The sequence below is a fragment of the Oncorhynchus kisutch genome, linkage group LG29, assembly GCF_002021735.2.
Source record: "Oncorhynchus kisutch isolate 150728-3 linkage group LG29, Okis_V2, whole genome shotgun sequence".
Taxonomy (NCBI): Eukaryota; Metazoa; Chordata; class Actinopteri; order Salmoniformes; family Salmonidae; genus Oncorhynchus; species Oncorhynchus kisutch.
The window spans coordinates 30,605,561-30,628,557 of NC_034202.2; the positions used below are offsets into that span (position 1 = coordinate 30,605,561).

General features: G+C 41.3%; 2 protein-coding genes across 4 annotated transcripts; both read right to left on the reverse strand.

Moving 5' to 3' along the window:
- Positions 1-2,274: 2,274 nt before the first annotated feature.
- Positions 2,275-8,158, reverse strand: LOC109874441 (organic solute transporter subunit alpha-like). The gene is made up of 8 exons (XM_020466342.2): positions 7,969-8,158; positions 6,653-6,804; positions 5,626-5,699; positions 4,717-4,875; positions 4,240-4,351; positions 3,940-4,086; positions 3,620-3,725; positions 2,275-2,881 (listed from the first exon to the last, which is right to left on the reverse strand). Exons 1-8 carry the CDS (start codon positions 8,048-8,050, stop codon positions 2,715-2,717), a joined length of 999 nt encoding a protein of 332 aa, XP_020321931.1. The 5' UTR covers positions 8,051-8,158; the 3' UTR covers positions 2,275-2,714.
- Positions 8,159-13,049: 4,891 nt separating this feature from the next.
- Positions 13,050-22,649, reverse strand: LOC109874369 (palmitoyltransferase ZDHHC20-like). 3 transcript variants are annotated; one of them, XM_031809398.1, is made up of 14 exons: positions 22,378-22,649; positions 21,632-21,658; positions 21,385-21,479; positions 19,983-20,100; positions 19,816-19,885; positions 19,585-19,617; positions 19,104-19,224; positions 18,817-18,852; positions 18,054-18,186; positions 17,802-17,928; positions 16,132-16,218; positions 15,960-16,033; positions 15,827-15,874; positions 13,050-15,659 (listed from the first exon to the last, which is right to left on the reverse strand). In XM_031809398.1, exons 1-13 carry the CDS (start codon positions 22,493-22,495, stop codon positions 15,831-15,833), a joined length of 1,083 nt encoding a protein of 360 aa, XP_031665258.1. In that variant the 5' UTR covers positions 22,496-22,649; the 3' UTR covers positions 13,050-15,659; positions 15,827-15,830. The 3 variants fall into 3 exon arrangements, with proteins under 3 accessions (XP_031665258.1, XP_020321831.1, XP_031665257.1); XM_020466242.2 differs by lacking the exon at positions 18,817-18,852; XM_031809397.1 differs by having other exon boundaries at positions 13,050-15,874.
- Positions 22,650-22,997: the final 348 nt, after the last annotated feature.

Here is a 22,997-nt window from a genome sequence, read left to right on the forward strand (position 1 = left end):
AAAGCCACCCGTCTTCTTTTCAACACAGTGGCAACCCTATACCATATCTGTGTCCATGATATTCAAACTCTTGCAGAACTTCTTTCTATACTCACCGAAGTCCAGAAATGGCTTAATAGACATTGACGAGGGAGAAAAATATAATATTATTTGAGGTTTCGATGTAACCCAAGAAAGGAACGGTAACTGAACTAAATATCTATCGCCCCGTAGCACTCACTTCTGTCTTCATGAAGTGCTTTCAGAGGCTAGTTAAGGATCATATCACTTCTACCTTACCTGACACCCTGTTACATCTGCCCCTGCCTCGCCCTCTACTTCTTATCCTGTGTCTCCCTAACCTGCCACTCCCCCAGTGCTCTCTCATTCTCTCTGTGTGGGTGTATCTGATTATGTGAGTGGAGACAGGTGTACTGGAGTCAGAGCAGATCCCCACCAGCTGCAACCTGTTCCATAATCAAGACCTCTACAAACACTCAGAACTGCCACTTCCACGCTGCCAGATCGTTGCCTCTGCTCTGTCAGTCGGCATTTCAAGCCGTTTGTTACTGCATAGATCTTATTATCCTGTAGTGCCTGTTTTCGCTAGCCTGACGCTGCTTGTCTGTCTGCTACAGTTCCGTCCGCTCTGACTCTGGTCATCAGTCCCTCGTCTTGTCAGTCCTGCTCTCCTGCCCTGGACCCCCGCTCTACTGCTTCCTAGGATTCCGCTTCGGACCTGCTTACCCTGCCCCTACTCCCCTTGCCCCAGCCACAACCTCAGTTCCTGGTTCCCTAGTATCCACCCGAGCTCCCCCTGGTCTCACCCCATCTCCCCCCCGCTTTTCAATAAATACCATGGTTACCTTATCCCTGTCTCCTCGTCTGAGTTGTGGGAAACAACACCTCCACTTCACTGATTCTCAACACAGGGGCTCCACAAGCGTGCATGCTCAGCCCCCTCCTGTACTCCCTGTTCACCCATGACTGTGTGGCCACGCAAGCCTCCAACTCAATCATCAAGTTTGCATATGACACAACAGTAGTAGGCCTGATTACCAACAATGACAAGACAGCCTACAGGGAGGAGGTGAGGACCCTGGGAGAGTGGTGCCAGGAAAATAACCTCTCACTCAACGTCAACAAAACACAGGAGCTGATCGTTGACTTCAGGTAACAGCAGAGGGAACACGGCCCTTCTCCACATCAACAGGAACGCAGTGGAGAAGGTGGAAAGCTTCAAGTTCCTCACCGTACACATCATTGACGATCTGAAATAGTCCACCCACACAGACAGTGTGGTGAAAAAAGCCTAACAGGTCCACTTCAACCTCAGCAGGCTGAAGAAATTTGGCTTATCATCTAAAACCCCCACAAACTTTTACAGATGCACAATTGAGAGCATCCTGTCGGGTTGTATCACCGCTTGGTACAGCAACTGCACCATTCCGCAACCGCATGGCTCTCCAGAGGGTGGTGCAGTCTGCCCAATGCATTTTTGGGGGCAAACTACCTGCCCTCCAGGACACCTACAGCACCCGATATCACAGGAAGGCCAAAAAGATCATGGACACCAAGAAACCAAGAAACATGAGAAATGGACATTAGACTGGTGGCAATCTGTCCTTTGGTCTGATGAGTCCAAATTTGAGATTTTTGGTTCCAACCGCCGTCTTTGTGAGACGCAGAGTAGATGAAAAGATGATCTCCGCATGTGTGGTTCCCACCGTGAAGCATGGAGGAGGAGTTGTGATGGTGTGGGGGTGCTTTGCTGGTGACACTGTCACTGACTTATTTAAAATTCAAGGCATACTTAACCAGCATGACTCCCACAGCATTCTGCAGCGATACGCCTTCCCATCTGGTTTGCGCTTAGTGGGACTATAATTTGTTTTTCAACAGGACAATGAACCAAAACACACCTCCAGGCTGTGTAAGGGCTATTTGACCAAGGAGAGTGATCACCCAACCTCAACCCAATTGAGATGGTTTGGGATGATTTGGACCGCACAGTGAAGGAAAAGCAGCCAACACAATTCAAGTGCTCAGGATATGTGAAGCTGGTTGAGAGAATGCCAAGAGTGTGCAAAGCTGTCACCAAGGCAAAGGATGGCTACTTTGAAGAATCTAAAATCTAAAATATATTTTGATTTGGTTTAACACTTTTTTGGTTACTAAATGATTCCATATGTATTATTTCATAGTTTTGATGTCTTCTCTATTATTCTACAATGTAGGAAATAGTAAAAACTACAGAACAACTCTTGAATGAGTAGATGTGTCCAAACTTTTGACTAAGACTAGTTGTAATTCACTATATTTATTGATATGAATACAAAATACATATTTCACACCCCCATTAACCCACTTTTGTTTATAAACTCCATCTCTTTCCAACACCCTCACACACCAAACTCCACATACCTGTGTTGAGAGCTGAGGCAACTTCAGGAAATATGGATGGGACAGACATGTTGTTGGAGGTATATGTTCTAATATTATATTCAGCATAATGCAGGTAAACTTTTAATATACAGTAAGTTTCATCTCATATAAGACTAACCAACAACTAGAACAGCAGAATATACAGTATCACACCATCAAAACAAAATTAATATACAAGTAAAACAATAGTGTAAATGTTTGGTAGAGAGTCCCTCTCTCTTTCTTTAACGCACACACGCACACTCACGCAAACACACACACCACTCTCCCTCTCACTCCACCCCAATCTCTCAGGCAGTGTGCTCCCCCTCTGGGGCCTGCAGGCTGATCTTGCTGTTCTGGTCGTTGTCGGTCTCGTGGGGGTCGGTGGGAAGAGAGTCATAGGTACGGCGGTACAACGGCCGGGTCACCAGGGTAATGATGAACATTTCCAAGATCATTAGCTGCTGACTCAACACTGCAGACAGACACATAGACACACACACAGACAGACAGACAGAAAGACAAACCAGACAGACAGACAGACAAACACACAGACAGACCAGACAGACCAGACAGACAGACCAGACAGACAGACAGACAGACAGACAGACAGACAGACAGACAGACAGACAGACAGACAGACACACAGACAGACCAGACAGAAAGACAAACCAGACAGACAGACAGACAGACAGACAGACCAGACCAGACCAGACCAGACAGACACACACACAGACAGACCAGACAGACAGACAGACAGACAGACAGACAGACAGACAGACAGACAGACAGACAGACAGACAGACAGACAGACAGACAGACAGACAGACAGACAGACAGACAGACAGACAGACAGACAGACACACAGACAGACCAGACAGAAAGACAAACCAGACAGACAGACAGACAGACAGACACACACACAGACAGACCAGACAGATAGACAAACCAGACAGACAGACAGACAGACAGACAGACAGACAGACAGACAGACAGACAGACAGACAGACACACACACAGACAGACCAGACAGAAAGACAGACAGACAGACAGACAGACAGACAGACAGACAGACAGACAGACAGACAGACAGACAGACAGACAGACAGACAGACAGACAGACAGACAGACAGACAGGGTTGGTGGACATGGACTTCATATTGATCAAGTAATGGCTCTCGTTTGGCTGGTTTGGAGCTATTCTGTCACTTACTGGTACCACGGGCACTAGAGGAGAATGGCGGGGAGCAGGCGATAGTTCCATCCAAGGCCAGGATGTTAATGATGGCCGTCTGCAGCTGACTGAGCACCAGCACCAACTATGGACACATAACCAGCGACATCATGGAGATGCATAGAATATTGGGATGCAGCAATGGACACGGACATACTGAATCAGACACTACACAACATTCCTAAAAACTCAAGTCTAGGACTAAGGAAATGACAGAAGCTGATGTAATTTCACCAACGGCATTGAGCAGGCAGTTCCTGGACTATCTGGTTTGTGCAGTAGGACATGGACAGACTCACCTGGTACATGGCATATTTAGGTATGATCTTGATGCTGCGCAGTGTGTTGCATATGTTCATGAACATGATGGCGACAGGCCAGAGGGAGATGATTGTGAGAACACCTATAAATGGGTTGATCCAAATAGCCGTGCCTGTGATCTCCAGCTAAACATCGAGACATGGAGAAAGGTTAAAGAGGGTAGGCATTGAATAGTGGACTCAATGGAATGACACCAAGCTCAGTTTGAAGCTTAAGATGTAAAGGGGATGTTTGTTGTTGCTGAGCAGATTTTCACAGAAAGGAGGACAGTTACTTACATCAGAAAGATCAAAGTTGCCATTGGTCCACAATATTATGGACACAATTGAGAGGACTGTCTTTAAGATAGCATACTGAAGAGCCCCCAGCTTCAGCAAGAATAACATGCACCTGAATGAAAACAGACCAGCGTCAATAACATGTTCTATCCACTTGTGTTAAACATTACCAACACTACCAACACAATGAATCTTAATCGTATGAATCATCATCCCACTGGTCACAAATGTCCTCTAGTTTTGATTTACATTTGGATTACTTGTCAACTAAGATGAATTCAATGTGAAATCGACAAAAAAAGTTAAAATGTCATTAGATTTAAGCTAAAAGTTGGGTGAAAAAAAAATCTAAATAAATTGATGATTTTTTGCAAATTCAATCAGTTTTCCATGTCATCACATTGATATTTTTGGGATGAAATGACATGGAAACAAGTTGATTCAACCAGTTTTTTCCCAGTGGGTTGTTCCGGTTACCGTGTGACTGGAACGCGTGGCAAGCAGGGACAGCAGCAGCAGCAGGGTCCTACACTGATCTTGAAGGTTTTCTGGGCATTGCTCTTCAGAAAGGCCTCACTACCCCCACTCTCCTCTATCATCAGAACCAAGATCTTATACACCACCACTGCAAAGTACCTATAGAGAAAAGGAGAGGTTTACTTGTAAATTGTTAGATACATTGTACACACATAACAAGTGTGTGTCACCAGCCTTCAAAACCAGTTAGTCTGCCCACTCAACTTTTGTTTGTGTCCCAAAAACGTTTGTTTGTGCTTGTTTGTATAATTTCCTGAATTTTTCCCTTCCAGCCCTCTGGGGATGTGAGATGATCTCTGATCTGCTGCATAGCACAATTTACATTTAAAGGCAATGTTCCCGCATTTGCGGAGACTGCGTTTACGGTAAATGCTAATTTACAATTGTGCTATACCACTCAATTTAAATCGTGCTATAGTATGGATCTTCTGCGATAGGGATTGAATCGAGCCCTTATGCCAACCAGGTGCATAGGAGTATTGTTTTGCCGGATGTCTAGCCTGCATTTTCTGTACTTGATGAACAGGCTTTTTCAACTAGCTAAAAATGTAATTACCTTAATTTTTTCTTCCTAGGCGCCCAACTCTCTGGGGATGATCTCTAACACAGTGTAATGATTAAGAGAGTGGTTAAACTGTGGTCACATAGTTGAGTGCATTCATAAAAAGCCTCCTCCCGTTTATGTCAGTACTCCTTACTATGGCTTCCTGTCAGCCCATTACTACAGGTGAAAGAGCACTGCATCTACTTAGTGCAGTATAGTCAAATTGTTTATGCGTTCATAGAAGGGTATGTGAAAGAGAGAGAGAGAGAGAGTAGTAAGTAGTGTGTTGGTGAGAGGAAACTTACGAATTGGACGTCATATCTGTAAACATGGTAGCCCTTGGTATCCACATCCCAAAACAAGCCATGGTGGCAATGACCTGAGACAGAAACAGAACGTTACTTTTAGTCATAACATTCATCATGCACATGGTTCCCATTCATATAAAGTGATGAATAAAATACTGTATGATCATAGGAATGACAGACATTCTAATTTACAGTTTAGCTAAAAGTTAAAGGCCCAGTTCAGTCAAAAATGTGATTATCCTGTGTTTTATATATATTTCCACACTATGAGGTTGGAATAATTTTTGTGAAAATTAGGATAATGCCCTTTTCGTCTAAGAGCTGCTTGAAAAGACCACCTGAAATTTCAGCCTGTTTTGGTGGGATGGAGTTTTAACCTGCCTGGTGACATCACCAGGCGGTAAATTAGTTAATATACCAACAAGAATGACAGTTCCAAATCCCTCTGCCAATAACACCTCATTTTCAGATTTCCCCTCACCACTCCCAGACAGTCCCAGCAAAATAAATGTGTTCTGCTAAGAAGCAATTTTTGTTTATTTTTGACCATTTTAATAGAAAACAATCGCGGTAAGGTACTTAATTGTTACCCAGAAAGGATTTAAAATACAAATAAAAACGTCTGCATTGGACCTTAACACCCAAACAGATGTTTGTGATCTCCATGTAGGCAATCTAGCTGTGTATAACCACAGTGATACACTGCTGTCTCAGTCGCACATCAAATCAAATCAAATTATATTTGTCACATGCGCAGAATACAACAGGTGTATGCAGGTGAAATGCTTACTTACATGCCCTTAACCAACAATGCAGTTCAAGAAACAGATTAAAGAAAATATTGACTAAATAAACTAAAGTAAAAAATACGATAAAAAGTAACACAATAAAATAACAATTAACGAGACTATATACTCATCCAGTACAGACAGTGTAGCTATAACCACAGAGATCCACTGGCAGTACTTATTGCATTCAATTGTATCTGGTGAAGGCCAGCGGAGACAGGGAGATGACTTCTTACCGGTGCAGCACCATTGACCCACATAATAGTTGTCTTCTTAGGAGACGGGACTTTTCTATAGATAAACACACACTCCTCCAGGTAGAGCAGCAGGGACAGCGTAGACATGAGGGTCAGCATGGAGTACAGAGCCACACCAAAGACATCCAGCTCTAGTTAAGGGAGAGAGTAAGGGGATCAGGAGGGAGAGAGAGAGAGAGGTTGTATAGGTCAGTAGAAGCCCCTGGCAACAACAACCTCTCTTGAGGACAGATCAATGCCCTGACAACATCTCCATGGACACAACAGCATTTGTGAAACAGCCTCCAAACCATTTTATTCAGCCTCTTTTGAGGTTGAGTGCTGATGAGATCCCAACAATACTTCACTCGGCCCAGTGCAAATCCAGCTGTCTAAATGTATCCTTGATTAGTTTCATATGGACTGAGATCGAGGCTATCTACAGAAACAATAAACCACCCTTGAAGAGATGTTGACTGAATACGAAAGGATGAAAGGCCATGCAAGTTATTTGTCATTCTTATCAAATGAGCCATCATATTTCTCAGAACAGAAAAATTACTTTGGAGAAACCAAACATGCATATATGTGGCCTACACATGGAGATGTATTGATGAGCAGAGTGAAATGCTGTCCCTCCTATCAGCCTGGATTGGAGGGACAGTGTAGCCTTCCATTTGGAGGACAAATTCATTCAGAATCTGTTTTATTGGGCTTGTCTGTGTATCAGAGATTGTTTGGTGAACAACAACATTCAGTTGCCTATCCTGACATGAAGTTCGTTCAAAAGAAAGTATTTGACTCTGACGTGTGCCACAGAAAGTATTTGACTAGCCACAAAATTAAGGAAATGAGTTTTTCGGCATAACACCGGAGACCTGAATACTTCCAGAGCTAACACCTGAGCTTTAGCTCAACGGGCTAATAAAGTCTTGTTGTGTGCCAGAGACCCAATCAGTCACATTTCTGCCAAACACATTTGAGAAAATAATGATATAGACTAACAGTCACTTCTAATATAGCCCTACTATATTATCATACTTCTGTAAGTCCTGTTTTGCCTTGGGATGCTTGACATGTCAGGTACAAATGAATGATAGAAGACCAAGACATCATTATTTATTATTATTATTATTCATTATCTGTTTCACATATCAATGAGTATGTTGAATCAATGAAGTCAAACATGCAAAAGAAACAGTCTGCATCCCAAAAACTGTTTTGTACAATTTGTAGTGAAATTCGCTTTCACAATTACAACTTTATAATGAAACACTATCTACAAACTGGTAGATAAGGTAATCTGGGTAACTCACGCTTTATGACATCGATAGCCAGCGGAGGTTCTTCTAAACAGCTCGGATGGATGGTGCTGTTGAGAGCCTCTTCCATGTCCATAGTCAGTTGAAGTCAGTAATGTAAGGACTTGCAGCCAGGCTGTGAGGATATGCAGAAACTAAACTACCAGTGATGTATCTCTTGCCCACTGACTGCAGTTATATGAGGTGCGAGGAAGCAGGCAGCAATAGATATTGAACTTTCCCCCGCAATTAACTTCTGACTGATGATGAGTAAGTTGTTTGCTCAGTGAATACTGCCGATTTTCCAACGAGTCAATGAGACCACCTTCGCATAGAGAATGGCAGATAACTGTATTTCATTCAAATCTTAGAACTACTGTATTTATTGAGCAACCTTCCTTATCAAGGGGAGCCCAATGACCCATATTCGGCTCCTGTAACTCTCAGTGGAATTACTTTCCCATAGATTTGATTTGATTCAGCACACATTTACGTTTTAGGAGAATGAACTTTGATTGGGGTGTATCGTTTCTTGCCAGCCAACATACAGGAATGAAAGGGGTTGGGAAAGCATGCTAGAGTTAACATATTACCAAATGAATCCAAGTAGAAAATAAATACCCACAGTCAATCCAACTTCTGGTTTTGATTTCCATTTGCCAACCTGAATTCAACGTGAAATCAACAACACATTCCACCATGTAATTGGATTTAGGTTAATAGTTTGGTGACATTTTTTCAAATCCAATCAGCTTTCCACGTTGATTCAATGTCGTCACATATATTTTTTGTTGTTGAAATGACGTGGAAACTATGTTGATACAACCAGTTCTTGCCCAGTGGGTATTGGTCAGCCATCAATCTTAAAGGTTGTGGGTTTATATACAAAATATCACCTCTCTCTCTCTGATTATCTGGAGCCATTTAATTTCAGTGTTCTGCCAATCGAATTACTGTCTCTTTGTTAATGCCACTATTTCATTGCCTTCACTGTGTTTTTCATCTGTTGTGTATCTGTGTAACTTTTAGTAATGAAAACATTCACCAGTAATGATATGAACTGAGACCAGCAAGAGTGTTGAGGATAACTATAACCTTTTTTTCAAATTCTACCAATTTCAAATCAATAAACCATTCCTTTATAGCCAAATCGATTTTGTTGGATCCCTAAAACTCTGTCCCCATATACAGAAGCTAGAATAAAGACTTTCCGGCAGTGGGCTGTAGCTAATGGCTACATGTAGATGGTCTCATCATCACTCAATTTCATAATTGCATTTGAGCTAAGAAAAACATGATTTTAGTATGTAGGGTGAGACAATTAGGTCTAATGAGTTTTTTTAAAAATATTTTATTTTTGCATTTTCCAATTAAGAACATTCAAAACAAAAGTGAAAAGATATTGACAACGATAGGACAAAGTGACAGTAACAGACGAGCGTAACAAAAATAAATAATAATAATAATAATTATATAAACAAACATAAAATAAGATTTTTTTTATTTTTTAAATAACGAGACATTGGATCACCTGCTGTAGGCTACATATTATACATTACACGTGAAACATTATGTGAGGATTATATATAGATTCAATCAATGAGATGTGGGGGGAGATTCTCCATATAGTCAATAAAAGGTTGCCAAATTCTGTACAATGTCTTTAACTTATTCCTCAAGCAGTAAGTGATTTTCTCCAAAGGGATACAACTATTAATTTCCGATAGCCACATTGCAACTGGGAGGGAGGAATCCAATTTCCATTTCAAGGCAATACATTTCTTGGCAATCGCTAGCAACATTTCTGTTAGCTTTATAGTATGGCTTTGCCTAAGATTGGTGTTCGTAAAGTTACCCAGTAGACAGACCTCCGGTTCTAAAGGGAATGCAACCCCGTGAATTGAGGATATGGTATCGCATACCCCCTGCCAGAAACCGTGTAGTTTTGAACACTGCCAAGTGGAATGGAGGAATGTTCCTTCATCTGAGCCACATCTAAAACATAGGGAGGAGATATCTGGGTTGAACTTGTGCAGTCTAGATGGGGTGATATAGAGCTGATGGAGAAAATTAAACTGGATCAGTCTGTATCAATGTGGATGTAACACCATCCCTGCATAGGTTACTCCATAGATCCTCATCAAGATCAATACCCAGATCTTTTCCCCATCTAAGTCGGGGTTTATCTAGCCCAGGCAGTGTTAGTCCTGACATAAGAGCATCGTATACACGGGAAATGGTCTTGAACAGTGGTTGGTCTGCGTGGCAGAGTTGTTCAATAGGTGACATCTTAGGTAACCCAAAGACCTCATAAAGTTTCGTAGTTGTAGGTAGCTAAAGAAGTCCCTGTTAGGCAAGTGGTATTTCTGTTTCAGCTGATCAAAAGACATAAGAACTCCCTCTTCGTAACAATGTTCCAGAAGAGTGATCCCCTTATCAGACCAGGGTCTAAAGTTACTATTCTGGAAAAAAATAGGGATCAATCTATTGTTCCATAAAGGGGTTTTAGGGGAAAGGAATCCCCCTCGTCCGAACAGCTCATGCAGTTTGCACCATGCCAGGACAGAATGTATGATTAAAGGGTTGTCTGTGATGGTTTTTATAGATTTTCTGTCCCATTTGTAAAAACAAATCTGCCCCAGTGTCATCATTTACCTCAAGCTTTTCAATGTTCAACCATGAGGGAGAGGGACCGTTATCAAACCTCTGAGCCAGAAACCTAGACTGTGCAGCCCAGTAGTACATTCTAAAATTGGGGAGGTTTAAGCCCCCTTGACTGTAATCAAGGGTCAGTTTATCCAGGCCAACCCTAGGGGTTTTGCCGTGCCAGATAAACCGTCTGGTCAGCTTGTCGAGAGAGGAAAAAAATGCTGCGGGAACAGGGATAGGGAGAGATTGAAACAGATATAGAAACCTAGGCAGGACATTCATTTTAATTACATTGATTCTACCCAGTAGAGTGAGAGGTAAGTCCATCCATTTACAAAGGTCAACCTCCACCTTTTGCAACAAACTGGCCAGATTGAGTTTATAGAGGTTGTTCAGATTACCATTCACCATTATGCCCAAATATGTGAAGCCCATAGGCGACCATCTAAAAGGAAACTTGTGCTTGATGGTATGAAGGGACCATCACATTCCTGTGAGTCCTTGAGATATAAACCTGTTTCACTTCAATGCCATAACCATGCAGAGATAAACTTCTAAAACTGCCACTTTTTTGTCCAAGCCAAACAATTCATTCTAAAACAAAGTGTTATAAATAACGATATCATAACTGCCATCGATAAGAGACAATACTGTGCAGCTGTATTCATCGACCTGGCCAAGGCTTTCGACTTTGTCAATCACCACATTCTTATCGGCTGACTCAACAGCCTAGGTTTCTCAAATGACTGCCTCGCCTGGTTCACCAACTACTTCTCAGACAGAGTTCAATGTGTCAAATCGGAGGGCCTGTTGTTCGGACCTCTGGCAGTCTCTATGGGGGTGCCACAGGGTTCAATCCTCGGGCCGACTATTTTCTCTGTATACATCAATGATGTATACATGCTGCTGGTGATTCCCTGATCCACCTCTACGCAGACGACACCATTCTGTATACTTCTGGCCCTTCTTTGGACACTATGTTAACTAACCTCCAGACGAGCTTTAATGCCATACAACTCTCCTTCCGTGGCCTCCAACTGCTCTTAAATGCATGCTCATCAACCGATTTCTGCCCATCCAGCATAACTACTCTGGACGGTTCGGACTTAGAATATGTGGACAACTACAAATACCTAGGTGTCTGGTTAGACTGTAAACTCTCCTTCCAGACTCACATTAAGATTGGATTGGATTGCATCTCCAATCCAAAATTAAATCTTGAATCGGCTTCCTATTTCGCAACAAAGCATCCTTCACTCATGCTGCCAAACATACCCTTGTAAAACTGACTATCCTACCAATCCTGGACTTCGGCGATGTCATTTACAAAATAGCCTCCAACACTCTACTCAGCAAATTGGATGCAGTCTATCACAGTGCCATCTGTTTTGTCACCAAAGCCACATATACTACCCACCACTGCGACCTGTATGCTCTCGTTGGCTGGCCCTCGCTTAATATTCGTCACCAAATCCACTGGCTCCAGGTCAACTATAAGTCTTTGCTAGGTAAAGCCCCGCCTTTTCTCAGCTCACTGGTCACCATAGCAGCACCCACCCGTAGCATGCGCTCCAGCAGGTATATTTCACTGGTCACCCCCAAAGCCAATCCCTCCTTTGGCCGCCGTTCCTTCCAGTTCTCTGCTGCCAATGACTGGAACAAACTGCAAAAATCACAAAGCTGAAGACTCATATCTCCCTCACTAACTTTAAGCACCAGCTGTCAGAGCAGCTCATAGATAACTGCTCCTGTACATAGCCCATCTGTAAACAGCCCATCCAACTACCTCATCCCCATACTGTTATTTATTTTGCTCCTTTGCACCCCAGTATCTCTACTTGCACTCATCTTCTGCACATCTATCACTCCGGTGTTTAATTGCTATATTGTAATTATTTCACAACTATGGCCTATTTATTGCCTTACCTCCCTTATCCTACCTCATTTGCACACAATGTATATAGACTTTTTCCTATTGTATTATTGACTGTATGCGTGTTTATTCCATGTGTAACTCTGTGGAGTTGTATGTGTTGAACTGCTTTGTTTTATCTTGGCCAGGTCGCAGTTGTAAATGAGAACTTGTTCTCAACTAGCCTACCTGGTTAAATAAAGGTGAAATAAAAAAATATATAAAAATGTGTAACAGTGAATGCTGTGATTTTCCATGCATCTGTCACTGACACCTCGTTCGTTGACCCCACGATGTGTGAATAGTCTTATATTGCTAAACCTTGCCCTCACGTTTGCTGAAGATTTGCCAAGTGACTTATGACATGACAGTGGCTTATTTTGGCGCATTGCTCTCATCATATAAAGTGGTCTAACTAAAATGTTAAATCAGACGGTATACAACATTTAGCAGGCCCTACCCTTGTTTTTAATGGGACTATCTAGGCAACCAACATGGTTTCTAACAACGTAGAAGTGCATTAATCAAGAATGAATGCACTGAAAACAGTATTTATTGTTAAAATGTACACATTAATACAGTGTATTCATCTACAAAATAAAAAATTATTGAACTTTGTGAAAATTATTTCCACATTTAGATTATATATAAAAAAAAAAAACATGAACAACCAAAACTGGCTGACAGGGTAGTACAAATAGTGAGAAAATACTTAACATGCAATACAGCTTCAATAAAAAAATAAGATATTATAAAATAAAAAGAATTCAACAGGAAATTGGTCCATGATTTACCGTCAACAGATTTTGTGAATATACAATGTAGCACAAAATACTTCTCTATGGCATTCATTTAAAATGAGAAAGTTAGGATTTCTGGTTAGTCACAATGCTCTCACTCTACATTCCTCCACGATAGGGTGTTATACAAACATTTATGCATCCAGTAAACAAACCGCTTGCAAATTCCAAACAACTCTCCTAAAAACCACATGGATCATAGTCAGTTGGAAATTGAGAAACCCGATCACAAATATTCTGATTTAAAAAAAATAAAAAAATAAAAACTGTCCATTGAGAGGTTGATGTCTAGCTCAAGCGTCCTCTTGGTGGTCTATGAGCATCCTAGCATGATTTACTACAGCAGAACAGTAACTTTCCCAGGGACTACTACACATGGAAACTGGCCTACTGGTATTAACAAATCTGGTTCAGTACATTAAATATTTATGTATATGCTCAACATTGTACATCGTCCAAACAATCGATTAATAAGAAAACAGCTATAATAATCAAAGAAAGCAGCATTTGTGATGTAAAATGTGCTTTAAAAAACATTTTTTTCAAAGCCTTCCGTTTTTCTCCATATGTATACCATTCATCAGATTGAGAAGTCAGGAATTGCATAAAGTGAACACAAATAGCAATTCCTTATTCTCAAAGATAGAACTCTGACATCAAACAATTAATCTCACTTTCCTGTGAAATGTGTCAAAGTCCCCTCTCGCGAACAAAAGTGATGACTTCACAGATACCTTAATCTTCATAAACTCAGTTTAAAAAACGCTACATATCTGAAAACATATGGCAATGCAGACAATAGCAAAAATAAACTATGGAAAATCTACAACTTAAAAGAAACCTTGAAAATAAATACTTAATGGAATAACAATGCTGTCCAATGGTAATGAATTATACACCGCTGAAAAAACTGTGTTGACTCCCAACCAAATTCTTGATAAAATAATAAATCTACCTGGTCACATACACTGAGTGTACAAAACATTAGGAACATGAGACTGACCAGGTAAATCCAGGTGAAAGCTATGATCCCTTGTTGGTCACCTGTTAAATCCACTTCAATGAGTATAGATGAAGGGGTGGAGACAGGTTAAAGAATCATTTTTAAGCCTTGATACATGGATTATGTATGTGTGCCATTCAGATGGTGAATGGGCAAGACAAAATATTTAAGAGCCTTTGAACAGGGTATGGTAGTAGGTGCCTGGTTGAGTGTCAAGAACTGCAATGCTACTGGGTTTCACACTCAACAGTTTGTTTTCCAAGTGTATCAAGAATTGTCCACCACCCAAAGGACACCCAGCCAACTTGATACAACTCTATTGGGAGTCAAATTGGGCCAGGATCCCTGTTGAAAAGTTTCAATACCTTGTAATCCATGCCCCGACAAATTGAGGCTGTTCTGAGGGCAAAAGGGGGTGCAACTCAATATTAGGAAAGGCTTTCCTAATGTTTTGTACACTCAGTGTATATCATCACTGATGCACGGAATTGTGCAAAACATGAGTGGGGATTTGGCCCATAAAATTGTAAACAAAAATCCTCTCCGGGTTCCATTTCCATCTGTATAAATTGTAAAGTTATTACACCATGCTACGGTCAACTATGGCACTGCACTATACCTTTGTTCTTCCATACTGTACTGAAGGCACAATGCACATTTAAGTTACGATGATGCAGAGCAGGAGAGGATTTTGGGAGAGGCATAGGGTCCTACAACGCCGTGGTTCGTATAAACCTACTATCCTATTGAAATCAATGGATATGCTTAGCACCCGTCACAGGATTCAAGTGTAAAGTGCATACAGTACACACACGCTACAATCAACTGAGACAGTAGTGCTCATGACCTTCAGGGCCTCAAGACACCACATTGTATCCTCTGGGTTTAATCAAATCAAAGCCACTAACATATTTTCTGTGCTAAGACACAGTGACCTCTTCATTTTTCCAATAAAGCAAGTGAATACTGATTTGACGGAGGCGTATAACTGGAAAGCAATTATTTTCCTGCACTTATCTGACCTAGTGCAAAGAGTATTCTTTTTTTGGCTTGAATAACAGAGCAGTTCCAGAGATTAATAATAGTTACCAACAAAAATATTGTTGTGCGTTTTTGGTTAGCAACAAAGAAAACGCATCTGCATGCGTTTGGTGAGGATGGAAACTGAAAGCTGATCAAAGCTCTGGTGACAGATGTCGTGTCCAGGGTTTGTCCATGGTAACAGGGATGCTGTTTTGTGGTCATGAGAACGACAATTAAAAGGATGACGGCTATTCAAGAGCGTTTACTTGACATTTTGTCCATGGTAGTAGGGGTACTGCATGTGATAAAAGGCTGGTTTCTGTAGAGACAGAGATGCTGCTGGTTGTAAGGCATCACAGTTAATGGCTCAGTTGGCTCCTGGCAGACATGTAAACTGGCCATTTGAGCCACCTGGTGGTCATCAGTTTCCACTCTAAGGTCTGCAGGAAACACGCGCACTTCAGCGGAACTCATCTATAGGCTTACCTGTCTATGATTCGCTCTCCATTGTCACAGTTACCGTCTGGGCTACGTCTGAAACACAAGGGTTCTAGGGTCAGGCAGCACACAGACACATGGCTACTTGACATTACAGGATATCTATGGGGAATCTACATACCATCCTGATGGCCCTCAATGTGGTTAATGTTGTTGCCAAGGATGTGCTTGGGGCTTGCCAGACCATCTACAGAGCTGTTGGAGGACAAGGCAGAGATTATTTTAATGAATTAGGTCAGATCATTTTACTGAATCAGGAAATAAATAAATCAACCCGAGAAACCATAAATAACCTTTTGCCGTTGATCTGGAGGCCCACAGCTATTTGCTCAGGATCTAAGGTCAGCAACCGGGTGACAAAACTGTGTCCATCACCATGACTAACGGAGAGAAAGGAGAGGAGAGAGAGAACAGGGGGAGGGACATTTGGTATTTAAACCCTGCCCTAAGTTTCTAATTACTTTTTTAAATGTTTTTTTTTAAACAATACAAAACATACAAATAACATCACACCTGCATCTCCAGAGCCCTTATCACGCTCCAGCCACATGGCCTCAAACTGCACCCTTTTGTTTCTCTCCGTCTCTTCGCACTTTCAACATTTAGATAATAAAGCACTTGAACTTTCCATTGTGTTAACAACGGAGGATTGGTTTATTTCCAGGTTACGTATACGGTTTTTCAAGGTGACTGACGAGAAAAGTATTGTCCAACCCATTGGGTATCTCACTGCACCCTCATATGCCATGTCTGGATTAAAAGACAGATGGATTAAAAGTACATTTACACTAATACTTCTGACAGCCAACTTTCTCAATCCGCCCCTAACTTTTGGACTTTATAACAATCCCAGAAGGCATTGGATTATTGCCTCATTGTTAGTTTTACACTTAAGACATGACTCTGCAGTTGTGCTGTAGAATTTGTGAATTTTGTCTCTTGTATAATAAATTCAATACATTAGTTTATACTGGATTAAGCCTACATTTTCGCTAACTGTCATTTCGTTAGTTATGTTCCAACATTCCCTCCATCTTGTGCCAATATCAGTTATTTTTCAGTTTTATTTCCAATAGTTTTTGTCAGTTGGATAGGCTTGTATATCTTACCTATTATATGAACATCCTGTTCTGACTCAAATAGGATTCCCTCAAGATTGCTCTGTTGTCCAAAATATCAAATAGACATTGTGATACGTTTTAAGTTGCATGCATTTTAAAATATCTACATTAGTCAATCCAAAATTGCTTTGTAATGCTGTCATGGAAATATGTGTGTTTCTATGACTTTAGATTTACATGTGGACCAATTTATTTATTGGCGAATTCTGAAAAGCTGTCCAAGGACTGTTCGATAGGCTTGTGTTTTTAGGAGGTCATATTGGTTTTTGTAGAATACGTAAAAAAATGTCCATGTTGTTCTTAACTATGAAGTTGTTAATGTTCTTAGCTTTTTCCTTTGAAAATAAGACACGTAAAAAGATTCTGCGGTGAACATGTGCATCTTCAAAATGTACACATTTATCCTCTTTAATGCATTTAACTATATGTCACAAGCAAAAGCCTTGAGAGGCGAGTTGATACAATTCCAAGTCTGGAAGGTTAAAACCAACATTTAGACATAGGAAGATTTCAAATGTTACTTTTTATTCTAGCAGTTTTATTTGCCCATATACAGTCTGTTATGACCGAGTATACTTCTGTGGGGTAATTCGTATTACCGAGAATAACTATACTTTGGGAGCCATTCCATTCTGAAAAGGTTAATTCTACCGCTTAGATTTCTGTGAAGATTGTTCCATTTCATTAGGTCTGCTTTCATATTGGTGAGTGATGGGATCAAGTTCTTTATATATTTTTCACTTATTAAGCATCCTAAGTATTTGAAATGTTTTGTGGTCCACTTAAAAAAACGATTCTAAAGCTCCAAAAGAATAGGTAGATAGTAGACTTGGTGTTTTCACCTGGTGTAGATGGGAAACATCCAGTACTTCTTCTGGTCTCCAAACACCTCCACCACGTTCCTACTGAAGCCCAGAGAGAAGCCATTTTTGTCTGGGCCATTTCTGAAGACAGGAGCCCTGAAAGCCTCTAAAATAAAAACCAATACATAAACTTATACTATGAGAAACAATGATAAAATGTTGTCAACAATCAATCAAGACAATAGTTGATGAGATGTTCTGTGTTACAGCATGTTGAGGCATAGCAGCTACCTATGGTGGTCCTGTTCTTTCCCACAAGCCAGAGATGGTAGCTGAAAAGCGACAGGATGCTGATGAAGAACATTGCCGCCACAAAAAACAGAAACAACACGTGGAATTTGGCGTGAGTGTCGGGCAGCTGATTCTTGAGAGGGAAGAGAGAGGAGAGCCGTTAGTGATGTCATACTTTTCAACAGAACCATACAGTAGTAATGTTAACCTTCTGCACAGACACACAGGATGTGCACAGACACACAGGATCAGTCAGTTGTAAATGACAATGGGTGACCTCCTCATTCTGGAGAAGCAGAATCTGAGCCTACATGACTGTTCAGTGATTGGCCCCAGCAGGTACTACATACAGTACAGACCTTTGGTTGTCTGTGAATTCAATATGCAAAATAAGACATGCTAAACAACCAATCCTGTCCAACTCCACACTGGGCCTCAGTTGGCCAAGATGACAGTGGGCATTCATTGTCACAAGCAAGGCAGCATACAACACAGACAAGGACAGAAGCCCAGTCTTAACACTCAAGGAGGAACAGACAACAGCTTATGCTGCAAGACAAGAGTGTTTGACACATACTGAAGAGAATCCCTCAACAGCGACTTGTACATCAGAGACAAAAGGCCTGTGAATGCCATTATGGGTGGAGCTTCTCTAGCTTACCTTATTGTGACTTGCCATTAGTGGCAATAGGCTATTCAAAGAAGTGCAACCTTACTTTTTAACTAACCATGACGATCAGATGGTGACACTCTTGCATTTTACCTGAGGACAATCCCCAACAGATCTCCTTCGGCAATGCTTTAGGCAAAGTATTAGAGACAGATTGTTAGTGGAGAAATGTGTGCAACTATTTTACAGCGATTAGATATAAAAATAAATCTGACATGCAGACTGCTCAAATTTGAGGTGGATTATGTAGAGGATTTGGGTATTGGCTAATTGGAACATGCGATCAGGGATCTTACTGCTGTCAGTGTTTACACTCAACCACTAAGCTCTGGCTAAGGAAGAAATGAAAGGCAGCTAGAGTATTACTTAGTAGTACTTACTGTCCAGAATTTTATGAAATACTGCAGGACAGTAGCAGCGATAAACACACAATACAGCATGGAGTAGGCCAGAAACAAGACAAAGAACTTGTAGTTCGAAAATCCAACACAGTTATTCACCCTGAGCAAGAAACAGAGAGAGAGGGGTAAATTAATCAGTCAACGTGGCTCCTGCTGCCTTCTCTACTAGTTGCCTCTATTCTCTAATCTGTATCAAATACAGTGAGGACACAAAGTCTACAGAATGATCTGTTTGAGAGCTGGGTAATCCCTTTTCCATTGCTGTACTAGACAAAACAGTGACTTCATCAAGTAAAAAGGTCAGACAGATCAAATATGCTGATGCAGTAGAATTGAGAGGATTAAACTCTCCACTGATCCAATCACTATCAAGTCAGTATGAACAAAGAACTTCACACACAAAAGGAGTGTACTGTTGCTAAGCATCTAAATTACAAGAACGGACTGAGGTGTTACATACCATGGACAGTGATGATCCATCTTCAGTACACACCTGAGAGAGCGAGAGAGAGAGAGCGCGAGAGAGAGTGCGAGAGAGAGAGACAGAGACAGAGAGAGAGAGAACAAAAAAAACAAGGGAAAGAAGAAAATAGTATATTACTTTGGAGTTGAAGCATCTAAAAAGACCCCACATAAAATCCAATGGTGCATCTCATCTGAACCCCATAGAGACAGAACTAACTAAACTCACATGTCACAGGTGGAGCAGTGGTGGCAGCGGTCGGGTTTGATCACTTGACAGTGGTCACAGTACCGGACGGCTGTGGAGAACACACCAATACACCTGCTCAATCATCATCAGCTTTAAATCCAAGGTGTGTGTGTTCCAACCATGTGTCCACTGTATTGTATTCTCACCTCCGGTCCCAGTGCGTGTGTAGACAGGCAATCCTACGGCCGCTTTCTTCAGGATGTCCTGCTGAGCATCTGGCTGCTCCTTCTCATACTGCTCCTTCTCCACTTTGGCCAGACAAAACTGATGGGAGAACAGAGAGTGTTTCACCAAGTATGTTATAACATAGTTAGTACCGGTAGTCATGCATCTAGAAATTAGGGCCCAGTTGAAATGTGAAACAAGTAACTTGAGATTGAGACAGAGTAATCCCACTTCACAACCATATGCTCTCACACACTCCTATGTGAACATCTGCTGTACAGTGTAATTACAGAGCGCCTAGGGAACCACCCAGCCCAGTGCCCATTCCCCTGGCCCCGTGGCATTGTGGTGTAGCATCTCATGAGAGGCAGAATTAGTACTACTGGTGAAGACAGATACACTGTGTATTAGGGCTGTCTCCGACGAAAATCTTGACTGACTGAAAGTAGTCTGTTCTTATGACCAGTCGGAATGTTAAAACATGCATTTTTCCATGTATAGACACAACATATGTTTGAATGAAATCAACTATATGTTGGCTAGTGAGCTTGTCTGATGCTTTAAGCACTGTGATTAAAAATTAAGAAACAAATGACTTAAGCGGGAGTCAGAGATCAAGATAGCCTATTACAGTCTTCTGGTTAGGCTACACCAGCGGTCAGTAACCTTTTCCATTTGGAGTGCCAAGTTATCCTACCATTTCTACTGATCTGCATGCCAGTTACGATTTACATATGCACATTTTAATTTGTAATAAAGTCTATGTATCTCAGAATCAATGTCATGTGGTTAATCAATATTCTATCAAAATGAAAATGATACAAATCTAAAAGTAACTTTATCGCCATTGCCAATATGTAAAAAGCCAACAAACAAAAACATTGCAGCCCGCAGGAAGAAAATATCCTGATAAAAATAAATATCCTATAACTCACATTGGCTACACGTGGCTTGTCTGTAAGGAACTTGAAACATTGTATCAACTATTAATTTGGTCTGAGCTAGCAAACTTGCAACATTGTATAAAATATTCTAGGCCATATCCTGAGCTAGTGAGATCCGGACAGACTGACACAGCTGTAGGATATTTGTGCATGGGATAAGAAGTAATTGGGTAGGCCTATTTTACGACATTTCCACAGGAAACAGATATTGCCATAACCAAACAAACATTGTAGATGAGAAATTATGGTAATTAACTGTAAATGTACTACTGGTGATACTGGTGTGCCATCCCAGCGGCATCCGCAATGGATTAGTCCACTCAGACAGGCGTCTCGTGTGCCATACATTTAAAAAATATATATACTTGCCACCAACCCACAAAAAAAATATCGGCCAACAGCCAGTAGACTAAATTGGGTCAGCCCTACTCTGTAATACCTCTTTAGAGGGGCTGGCAGGCCTACTGCAGATAGTCTTCCAGTAGGACCAGATAAACATGATGAAGAACAGGTGGAAGACAACCAGGTATGATACTGTTGGAGAGAGGGAGCAAGAACAAAAAAACAACCAGGTATGATACTGTTGGAGAGAGGGAGCAAGAACAAAAACAACCAGGTATGATACAATAGAGTTTGTGTGATCAAAGACAGTTGTGAAAGCACCAAATGTTCTGAATGTTACTTACTTTTTTCTGCATTATTTGGGATTGTAACTGAAACAGACAAAGTACACACAGAGAGAGAAAATAGGAGTTTAGAGAGGGCATCTGATTGATGCGTCTGCAGAGTAACAGTACTACAGTAGTATGCTCACATCTACAGACCCCCTCCTCTCACCCCCCAGTGGTAGCCTGGCACTACCAGTGGGGGACCCACTCATCACAGAATGCTTTGTTTGCCCTGCTGAAGGGATGCCCCTGATTACAGCCACTCACTGACTGACTGACAGACAGACATGCATGTCATTGTACCATCAGCAGCAGAAACAGGCTAAAACAGGTTTAGTCACAGTGAGGTTCACATGACGAGTCAGCTGTATGGGAATACGAGTATTTGAGGGCAGAGTATCCTCATATCAAATGGCTCTTAAGATTATTGGCACAATCTAATACAGAATCACAGCCCAGATGAGACCTATTAGTCATAGGGAAATATCTAATTATGTTTTCCACAGGATTGTCGGCAATATCTAAAACGAGGTATCGAAATTTATGTGGGAAGTTGGGCTCTATAAAATTAGGTTCAATATCTTGGCGAACACACACTAATCCGCAACAAAGTAGTCTTTCACTGTTTCACCTGTTGTCGTCCCACCACATTTCTGTACTGTTCCCCGAATCCTACACATCCTCCAGCTGGGCAGTCAAGCAACTTTGTTTCAATAAGGAAACAAACTCCGTTAATCATCCAAAAACGATAATTGTATACTTACAGATGCAGAGTTCCACGACGTATGCATAATAAGACCAGCCAACGACCAGGTTGATGAAAATAACAGGTATCCAAGCTAAACTCCGTTGACAGCACTTTAGTACATGATGCGGCGCCATCTTTAATCCTGCGGAAAATAGTGGTGTGACGTCAAAGCTCCAGTTTTTTGACTGAACCGAAGATGATCTATTATATTGACAAGATAGTCGAGTAGCTGCTCTAACAAATGACTGAACAATGGAAATACATGTCCTCAAAGATGGAAGGCAAACGGGAGGAGTCAATATCAGGTGGGACCATTCTAGCCAATCAGAAAGGGAAGATACGCGAGTGAACAACACGCACAGCTCCAATATAAATTTAGTCGGTTTTTCCCAAATTGCCGAAACGCCACGTGCGGCCATTTATATAGTGCATTCGTAACAACCTCACAATTACGAAACGTGTATTCGATCAAATAAGCCTCACGTGGAAAATTAGCAGTTACATTTTATGCTCGACCAAATTCGACACTGTCTCATTGACCTCCATACAAGAATACCTCACTTCGTGGACAGATTTTGGGCAGAGTAATGCCGCGTTCAAAACCACTGGGAGCTTGGAACTCGGAAATCTCTGAAT

What these genes read in the sequence shown, in the direction of transcription:
- LOC109874441 (XM_020466342.2), bottom strand. Translation starts at nt 8,050, where the DNA reads ATGGACATGGAAGAGGCTCTCAACAGCACCATCCATCCGAGCTGTTTA. An exon ending in GCAACTTTGATCTTTCTGAT is followed by an intron (nt 4,087 to 4,239) that starts GTAAGTAACTGT and finishes CTCGATGTTTAG; the next exon opens with CTGGAGATCACAGGCACGGC. An exon ending in CTCTAGTGCCCGTGGTACCA is followed by an intron (nt 2,882 to 3,619) that starts GTAAGTGACAGA and finishes GTCTGTCTGCAG; the next exon opens with TGTTGAGTCAGCAGCTAATG.
- LOC109874369 (XM_031809398.1), bottom strand. Translation starts at nt 22,495, where the DNA reads ATGGCGCCGCATCATGTACTAAAGTGCTGTCAACGGAGTTTAGCTTGG. An exon ending in CTGCCAGCCCCTCTAAAGAG is followed by an intron (nt 20,101 to 21,384) that starts GTATTACAGAGT and finishes TTCTCCCATCAG; the next exon opens with TTTTGTCTGGCCAAAGTGGA. An exon ending in ATGGATCATCACTGTCCATG is followed by an intron (nt 19,225 to 19,584) that starts GTATGTAACACC and finishes TTTCTTGCTCAG; the next exon opens with GGTGAATAACTGTGTTGGAT.